Source organism: Sceloporus undulatus, chromosome 3 (genome assembly GCF_019175285.1).
Source record: "Sceloporus undulatus isolate JIND9_A2432 ecotype Alabama chromosome 3, SceUnd_v1.1, whole genome shotgun sequence".
Lineage (NCBI taxonomy): Eukaryota > Metazoa > Chordata > Lepidosauria > Squamata > Phrynosomatidae > Sceloporus > Sceloporus undulatus.
Window position 1 is genome coordinate 244,494,544 of NC_056524.1, and position 10,347 is coordinate 244,504,890.

General features: G+C 40.2%; 1 protein-coding gene across 1 annotated transcript in view; it reads left to right on the plus strand.

The window, feature by feature from the left end:
* LOC121925974 (vomeronasal type-2 receptor 1-like) overlaps nucleotides 1–10,347 on the plus strand; it is a 34,649-nt gene that overhangs the window by 17,022 nt on the left and 7,280 nt on the right. The window contains exons 3-4 of the mRNA XM_042458532.1: nucleotides 141–1,019; nucleotides 7,846–8,073. Coding sequence (XP_042314466.1) covers nucleotides 141–1,019; nucleotides 7,846–8,073 — 1,107 coding nt within the window. The remainder of the gene's footprint in view (nucleotides 1–140; nucleotides 1,020–7,845; nucleotides 8,074–10,347) is intronic.

Here is a 10,347-nt window from a genome sequence, read left to right on the forward strand (position 1 = left end):
CATTGGGCATGGCTGGTAATGCTGGAATTATAGTCTGACATATCCAGAGTTCACCAGGTTGGGGAAAGATGGCACACGGGATGGGCAATATTTGCCACAATTCTGTTTTCTTTATGTTTGCTCTTTTCTTTTCTCTTTAGGTTGGCTATGCATCCTCATCATCACTTCTCTCTGATAAGTATCAATTCCCCACCTATCTTCGTACCATCCCAAGTGATAAAGTACAATCTCATGGAATGGCGGACTTAGTTCATCATTTTGGTTGGAGATGGATTGGAACAATAGCAGCAGATGATGATTACGGCAAATACGGTGTCAAAGCTTTTAAAGAAAAGGTGGAGAATCCCCATACCTGCATTGCTTTCTCAGAAACGATCCCAAAAATATATTCCAGGAATAAGATCCTACAAGTTGTTGATATTGTAAAAAACACCAATGCTACGGTCATTGTGGTATATTCATCTGACATAGACTTCCATCCACTAATGGAAGAACTAATAATCAGCAACATCAGTGCTAAAACCTGGATAGCAAGTGAGGCATGGGTCACATCAGATTTAATTGCTAGACCAGAATATTTCCCACTCCTTGGTGGAACTATTGGTTTTGCAATAAAAAGGGGAGAAATACCAGGCCTTAAAGAGTTTCTCCTTGACTTACACCCAAGTAAAAATCCAGATGATGACCTGGCAATTGAATTTTGGCAGACTGCATTCAACTGTACTTGGCCTAACAGCAGTGTCCCATACAATACGGACAACAGAAAAAATGTCACTGGCCATGAAAACATCACTGATTTTTTTTCAGATGAGTTATGCACTGGAGAGGAGAAACTTGAAGACCTTAACAATACATACTTGGATGTTTCACAACTCAGAATTACGTATAATGTTTATAAGGCTGTATATGCTGTTGCTTATGGACTTGACCAGTTACGCCTCTGTGAGGGAAGTGGTCAAGATGGACCATTTTTGCCAGAACGTAATTGTGCAAAAATAGATGAGTTTGAACCTTGGCAGGTATGTAGACATTTAAAAATAATTATAAATCTTATGTATTTTAATGGACTATTAGATTTGTAAATAGGCAAGAAAAACGCAGCATGGACTTCAAAATCAAGGGAAGGAATAGGTGCCATCAAATGACCTTGAGAATTTTCCAAATCTTTCCTATCTACCAGGATGTTGTTGTTCTCTCCGTCATGTTTTAGACTCCAGGTGAGTATTTAATAAGAGCACTTATATTTGAGACTCTGTGTAACACAGTAGCTAAGTAATCAAACTAAGAACAAGAATTTCCCAGTATCAAATCTTGACTTTCCCATGAACTGATTTGGTGATCTTTGGGACATCATTATCATTAAGGGCTTAATCATATGAACTCAATTCTCACCGCAGTTGTGCTTGTTCGTGAAAACAGGCTTATACCTGTTTGTACTCACCACATGTCGTCCCAATCGCACAACCACTTCCATTTCACTCTTTTCCTGACTCCCCATTAACTCTGTTTCTATGTCCTATGCCTTTCAGGGCTTTAATCCCCTACCACCACTTCTTCAAACAATTTAATATTAAGCTCTGCTACTGCAATTTAATTTTAAAAGAGAGAGAGAGAGAGAGAGAGAAGAAATGGGGAAAAGAGTAATCTGGCTGCTTGGGAGTAGTGAGGAGGAGAGGGGTCAGGGATAGAACACTGACACCACCTGACTGCCAATAACATGATGCTCCAGCAGCAGCATTTTGCATCTGGGGATTTGTTTTCTTGACAGCTCATTGATGAGTTTCTCCTGTCAATGAAAAAGGACATTAATCATAGTTGGGAGATGCCGCAACTACAGATAGGAGGTGGCATCATGTGATAAGTATTGCCAAAACCACTTTTTCCCCCCAGATCTAATTGCAGTTTTAAAACTGTTTATAGTAATTTCCTTAGACACAATTGTTCATCTGTGGAATTGGGATGATGACATTTATGATAACGACATCACTTTACACTGTAAGACTATTGTAAGGGTTGTGGAGATAATGGCCAGAATCCTGTTGGTGCATTATGATGGTATCAGTGAGATGTATGCCATCGTAACTCACTTTTTTGGTCAATGCAGAGGTCAGAATTCTTTACCAACCACATGACAATGACAGTCTCCTCACGCCCCCCTTTCAAGAGTTTTAGCCCCTACATATGTCTCCATGTCATTGGAGAGCAAGGTGATTAGAAGAGGTGCATCTAGCTATTTTCCTACCACTGGATGTGCAGCAAGGCTATCATCTGTAGGGATCTCCCAAGGACCTCTGGAGGCCTGTGCCTATTGCAGTATGTCCAACTACAGGAAAATAGCTGGATACATCTCAGCTGATCCCTTGGCTCTCCAGTGATATGGAAATAGCTGTGTTGGGTGCCTAGACCCCACCTAAAAGGTGGGGTCAGGGTAGTAGTCTTAGGAGATGCAACTACATAGAAATAGCTAGATGCCACTAGTATATCACCTGATGAAGGATTCCAGCCAAAATGATTAATTTGTTATGTGTGCATCCCAGTCCTCTAATCAGAAAAAAACTGTCAAGGTTACAGCACTTCTCTGAGTTTAGTTTCCTTTGGAATGAGGTCACTAGACAAAGCTTCTCCATATTTTGCAATATTTGTCTTTCTTTGGAGATACATGTATTACAAGTTAGTGTCTCAGCCTTATAATCTAACATTTCAAATGGTAGCCAAGGTCTGTGCTTGTGCATCAAATGTGCCCACTGGCAACCCCAAGGTACTTAGCACAGATCCAAACATCAGCTCTTGGATGATCTTCTCTTCCTGATCAGTTGATATTAAAATTGGCAGACTCTTCTCTCTTCTCTTACAACATGCTCAGCTGGGAGGGGACAGAAGAGGCACTGTATTCTTAAAACATCTTTAGCAGCTATTTAGGGCTAACAACCTAAACCACTTAACAAATGTCTCCTGTTCAGAGGGCTAGACTGGTTTGGAAACCCAGCTGACTTTGAGCATTTTATCAGTCATCTACTGTATTTTACAATCACAAAACACAGAATTGGAAGGTACTCCAAGAGCACATCCAGCTCAACCCCAACCCCATACCAGTATAAATGGGAAAAAACCCCACAAAAACCTTACCCCCCCCTTGACCCTGTCTAAACAACAGAGGACTAAATCCTTAACTCAAGTGCAAACTGTCCTCATGATGTGAAGCTATTTCCCTATCCCTCCCTTAAACTGGTGTAAAAAAACCAACAACACCTCACACTTTGCAGGAAAATCTGGAGCACTCCATAGCAATGCACATAGCCATATATCTACAGGTGCATCCTACTGTGCGATACAGCACCACTATCACCACTGCCATGAGCCATGCCCTCTGAGATCACAATGAGATACCCAGTCATGTGATAGACACTGACCTCAGAGGGAGCAAATCACACCAGTGGCAGTGAAGGTTGGCACCATGTGCTACAGTAGGATGCAAGTATGGACAGCTCACTAGTGCCTAGTGCCTCTATGGAGTATGGAGGTAAGGGAATCCAGGGGCCAGAATACTCTGGGAGAAGTCCAGAGTATTCTGGCCAGTGTAGACAAGCCCACAATCATTTTTTATAGCTAGTTGTTCTATACACCAAATGACCATTATTAAGAGGAATTAAATTGTCCTTTCAATTAAACACAGTGGTTTCATTAGGGGGTGCAGTGATACAGACCACACCAGGTGACACCCCAGTGGGGTAGTACTGTGCAGGACTTGAAAAGCTGGGGGGTGGGGTGGATGGCTGCCTTCCGGTTCATGAACAGCCAGGACCACATAGGACTCGAAAGCCCCATGGGACCTGGAAGGCAAGGGGGACTACAGTGACGACTGAGCACAATCCCCATCTCACTACCATGGCACCATTCTTTGTGCCATGGTAGTGAGGTGGGGGAGTCCTCTTTTGGCCTTGTCCCTGAAGCCCCACCCCCAGAAGCCCTGTCTCATTGCACCGGGTGACACCCTGGGTGGGCATACCACCAATTAATCATGCATTCTAAAGACATCAATCATTTTCTAAAAGTGTCAGTGATAATTAGTGGAATTTCAGTAAGTGTGGCAAGGAAGTTTAACCTTTTCCTTACCTGATGTGGTCCTTTGAAACTAGGAAATGCTGGCCCAACCATTAGTAAAAGTGTCACAATCATCTCAGGAGCTCATGGATGGGCAAAGAATTGTGATAAATTTAATTGATGATGATGACTGAGTGATTGTACTATTACTGCTTGGGCAAAGCATTTGTGAAATTATAAGACACCCATAGGGATTTGCTCCCCCCAATTTTTTTCTCTCATTGATGAATGCATTCTTTATATCCTGAGCAAGCTCAGTCTTCAATAGGATGTCTTGATGTGCCCTCTTCTCCTTCTGCAAACTCAGAATTATCCTGAATGTCTTAATTTATTCCTTTTTTTTTTTTTTTACAAAAATGATGCTATTTCGGAAACATACATGACAGCCTTCATGAATGCTGTACAATTGTCAGGCCAAGAGCCAAAACCTAGGATTTGTGGCCAGAACATAAATAAAATAAATAAATAAACTGAAATTTAAATTTAGTGTCTGGAGCTCTCATGTGTGGAGGGCCTGGTGGTGTCATTAAATATGATACATTTGTGCTGGCCTATGACCGTAATAAAGATGAACTGAAGTGAAATGAACTGAACTGATACATAGCGTTGTCAGATCTGGACCATCCCAGGCATTGAGATTTAAGACCTAGAACCTGAGATCAAGAGACCACTCCTTGTGAGGTTACAGAGAGTGGGATCTGGTGATCTTTCAAGGGGCAGCTCCTGAGATGTGTGAATGCTAATGATATATTAAGCATTAACTATAGTTGGTCAGAGGATGCCAGTCAAATTAAAATTAAAAGAGTCTCCTCCTTTTGAGGTTTTTAAATTAAAGCTGGATGGCCATCTGTTGTGGGGTGCTTTAATTGTGTCTTCCTATATGACAGGGGGTTGAACTGGATGGCCCTGGAGGTCTCTTCCAACTCTATGATGCTTTGCTTTAAAAAAAAATCTAACAAACGAGAAAAGAAGACAGGTGTCAATAGTAGCCATTCAGAAGCAGCCTGCAATAGTGGAAATTAGTCGCACACAACTTTAAATTTTCTTCTTTTCAGAGTAGTCATCCTCATCCCTTAAAGAAAAAAATTTTTTTATTGTCCTCCAACATATACACAATACTTTATCAGATATATACAATTTTCAGCTTTTGCAGTAATGGGAAGTTGAAATAACAAAAAGCAAAAAATTACATTTAAGAAATAGATATACTGTATACTACTAAATAATATCAAAACAATTTAAATCAAAAAGACTTATATATATATATATATATATATATATATATATATATATATAACAAATATTGAGCTATATTTAAATCTAATAGGTAACTATACAGATATGTTTTATAACATAATACATAGCTATAATTAAAGCCTTCTTCCACTTATTTTGTCCCTTCACCCTCATCTGTCCCCTGTCACCCTTATCCTTGAGAGCCAGTGTGATGTAGTGGTTTGAGCATACTGTATATACTCATGTATAAGTCTAGAAATTTTAATCAAAAATTAACCCACAAACCCTGAGTTGACATCTATAGGTCACAGTAAGTATTGTATTTAACTCTTATTTAAAAAAGAAAAGAAAAAGATAAAAGGAACCATTCCCTAATGAAAATCAAGAGCATAGTCTGTCCTGGAAGCTCTGATTGCCCCCCCCCCCCCCACACCATCATACACACACATCTATTCTGCCTGCTGGAAACTTGTAAGTTACTTTGGCATTATTTTCCTTTGCTTCATCCTTTGGATCAGCGATTCCCAAACTGTGGTCTTCCAGTTTTTTGGGACTTCAACTCCCAGAGCCCCCAGCCAGCTTGGCCAACAGTGAGGAATTCTGGGAACTGAAGTCCGAAACATCTGGAGGACCAAAGTTTGGGAATAACTGTTTTAGATCCTTTGTTACATGCTCCTAAATTTTACCCTCAACTTATCCATGGGTTGTTATCAAAATTCCTAGTTTTGGCCCCCATACCTGCCCTCGACTTATATGTGAGGATGACTTATAGTCGAGTATGTACAGTAGTTTGTGTTGGACCATGATACTAGAGACCAGGGTTCAAATCTCTGCTTGGCATGGAAACCCTATGGGTGACTTTGGGAAAGTGACATTCTCCCAACCTTGGGGAAGGCAAAGTCACCCCCACCCCGGAACAAATCTTGCCAAGAAAATCCCCTGATAGGTTTGCATTAAGGTTTCCATAAGTTGGAAATGACTTGAAGGCACATCACCACAACATTAGCTCTCATCCTAGGATTCATCTCCTCTCCCTGAGGCCAAGAGAAGAGGCCATGCCCTGATAGCTGGGAACCCTGTCTATGGGGCCACTGCATTCAGTGAAAGTATCTGATTGAGGATGGTGTCTGTGCTGAGTATCTCCCCAACCAGAAGAAAACATAAAACAAGAAAAACAGATGGATCACACTCTGAAAATCAAATACAGCTGCAAAATAGTATAATAATAATTCATTCATTTTACACTATGTTCGTATATTGCCTGAGGTGTACTCAGCACTATTGTGCCTAATATTCCAAAGGGGTTTAGACAGCTTCCTATATTTCTACCTCCCCACTTTTTTTTCTAACCCCAGGAATCTTACTATGGTGATTGGTGGATTTAGGGAGGTTGTAATCCAAAACAGTAACATTTCCCAGCTCTGATTTGTACTATATGCTTTAGGGCAAACTCTCACAAGCCCCTACAACAAAAACAAAAGCAAAGCAAAACAGTAGAACAAATGATCATGATAAAAGTTTCAGATGAAATTGCATATCAGAGACCAACAACAGCATCAGTGAAAAGCTTAGTGGAATAAGGATCTGGGTAAAGCATAGCGAGAATTATGCAGTTTTATTACTGTTGATTATACAATATTTCTTACTAACACCAGCTGAGGCTTCCTCATTTACCCTTCACATGTTAGACTGCAACCTGAGCACTCTTCACAATTGGCTCAGAAATGTAAGGTCACAACTGGTTGATGGGTTCTGCTCACCTATCAGCCCACTCAGAGCCAGGGAACAGGGCCTTTTAAGTCAGTCTAAGGACCTCAGGAAGTTTCATATCATGTTGGTGGTCCTTCTACTAGCCTAATACCAGGATTTTAAAAGTTAATAGTAGCATATTAAATTGAATATCAAAATGAACAGATAAAGCATTTGAAGAATAAAAAAAATAGATATAACATGATCGCAGTACCTACTGTACATACTCATGTATAAGTCTAGAATTTTTAGTGAAAAAACTGACCCCCCCAAAAAACCTGGGTTGACATCCACAGGTCAATGTAGGTACTATACGTTAGCTCTTATAAAAAAAGGAACCATGGCCTAGTGAAAGGTGAGAGCTTAATCTTGGCGCACCTAAACAAAGCATCAACCCCCTCTACTATCTCATCCATCCAGCACAAACAATTATGCCTGTCAAAATGTTTAACGATCTTTAGCATGGTTGTCCTTTACTTCAACTTCTACATCATTTGTTACATGCTGCTAAATTTTACTCTCGAGTTATCCACAGGTCATATCAAAATCCAATCTTTTGGCCCCTAAACCTGCCCTCGAATTATACATGAGGTTGACTTATAGTCAAGTATATTCGGTAATCATCCATTGGCTGCACAGCTGAGGTTTTTTGTGGGTGTCTTTGAACTCTATGCTGATCCTATTATGGTAGTTTTGTCTGGATATAACCGGTATGTTAAGAAGTTTAATGTATTCTTCTTTATGCTTCCTGATTCATAGTTAATGTATTACATGAAGAATAAGATGCAATTTACAGTTCTCGATGAGTTTGTGAACATAGATGACAAGGGAGATGTGTTCACCCCCTATGACATTTTAAACTGGCAGAAAAATGAGACTGGTGATATTACCTTTGTGAAAGTTGGAGTATTTAACATGACTGGGGAGAACAACGGAGAGTTTTTTATAACTAACGAATCAATATTTTGGAACAATCCATCAGGAACAGTAAGTGAATTGTTTCTTGATCCTGGTTTCTAGTTCATCAATCTTTGCTACCCTGACTGCCAGCTTGACACAGATCTTTATTTCTGTCAATTTATGTATGATGTATGATAGCCACCAATTGAATAATGTTTACTTCTACTTTTAAAGGTTTGTTTATAAGTGTGAGAAAACCAAAGATGGTCAGAACTGGGAAAGGGTAAATTAATGACACCTTCTAAATTCACAGATGTAGAGCATTTCCACTATGAAAAAAAATTGCCCATGTTTGCTCATGAAAGAAATAACCCCAATGGACATCGACACTGACAAATTTAACTTAGTGAAATCAGGACATTTCATTGGTGCAGAAACTGAAAGAGAAAATTTGTAGAAAGGAGGAAAAGATTACACATTTGTACAAAGGGCAGAAATGAATTGGGGGTGGGGGGTGAATTGTGCAGAAGGGCTTTTGGGAAAGATAGGGACATAAACTTATCTTTGCCAAGGTCCTTTCTAACCTGCAAAATTTAAAGAAATAAATGAGGCAAGAGATTTGCTGCACTAATATGCTAAAATAGTAGAATGTCAATCATTTGCCAGGATTATGAGAGAATACCATAGTTATAAGTGAATTGCTGCTCAACTGTAATATCAATTTGCTTCAATAAAGATAGTCTTTTGCTGAAAAAAGAGCACCTATGGGATTCTATTTTACATGTCTTTTGAAGAGAAGGCAAGGCCTGGTGGCTGCAGGGGGCATTTTCCCATCCCTAAGACTCTCTGAGGGGCACACCAGCCCATCTTTTTAAAAATTACTTTTTAAATGGATTTAATTGATTCAATGGATTAAATGATTCAATGGATTTAATGGGGTGAGAGAGGCACACCTTACTTTTAGAGGACAATTACAAACTCTAGAAGTGTTTGTAATTCTCTAGAAGAAACCCTTAAAGTGAACAAAATTTGGCTACCAGTCCTGAGGAATAGCAAAATAAGGACTCGGCAAATGCAAATGGGAAACCACTCAGAGTCAGGGGCATTCCCAGCAGATAATGATCACCAATTAGCAGATGTTAATCCTTGTTTGCATTAGCCTCCCAGTGTGAGGCCTGCAATCAGCACAGAACAAGACACATGCAAATCACTGCTGCATTCCCAGGCTCACACAGTATATATACACCCAATTTTTCCAGGCAAAGCATTCTCTGAAGATGCCAGCCACAGATGCTGGCGAAACGTCAGGAAGAAACTTTTTTGGAACATGGCCACATAGCCCGAAAAACCCACAAAAAAATCTAGAAGTGTGATTCTCTTGTTTTTGGAGGGTAAAAAAAAAATCTCCTCCCAAAATTTTTATGGTAAACAAATCCCCTGGGGGGAGGTCTAAGAGCCTCATGTGACACAAAGACTGCCTTATTCAAACCCCTGCCATAAAGGGAATGGTGCCATTCAAGAAAGGTCCATCACTTCCCCTTCCCAGCAAATGCCCACTTTTGCCAAGAAGGGAAATGAGCTTCTGCAGTGTGTGGCTGACGTTTTAGATTCTCCCAAATAAAATGCCAGATTTCAGAATCAGGCATTGCATTTTGTGAAAACTGAAGATGGTGGCTGTACATTGTGAAGTGGGAAGCTGCTGCTTTCAGAGGTAATATGGAGTGGGAAGAGTACAGTCTTATGAACATCAAGGCACATGTTCACATAGTGCTTATGGACAACACAAAGGGAATTGTTGTTCTACAGGACAGAACCATAACAGCAGTAAGATTACATCACTCAGTGGGCCTTCAGATAGTATGTACACTTTGACTGAACATTACTATGTTTGACTGAATGTACAGTGGGCTGTCATCATCCACGGATGGCATGCAACTACGCACATGTCACACCACCATTGGAAACAACAGGATTTTAGGTCCTGCATTTTTTTATCTGTGGGTGTGAGGGTTTGGAACAGATCCCCCATGGATACAAAGGGTCAACTGTATTATACCAAATGAAAATTTGGATCTAAACAGTTTCAATATATCAGGCCTCATACAATTAATTTTTTCAAGTAGGGTCAAGACACAGACACAGACATCACTGTGTTGTTTCCATCCCAATTGCCTTGCAAAATTTAACTATACATGGGCTGGCATCCAGTGAGTGACACATACAAACATTACTTTTGGTTACTTTTGCACATCTTTCATTTTGGGCTATAGTGGATGAAAGAATGCAGGGCCTGCATCTGGTGTGACTCCCTCTCCAAGCAAGGTTCTGTTTTGCTGACAGGATTCCCTTACTTGTGGCTGT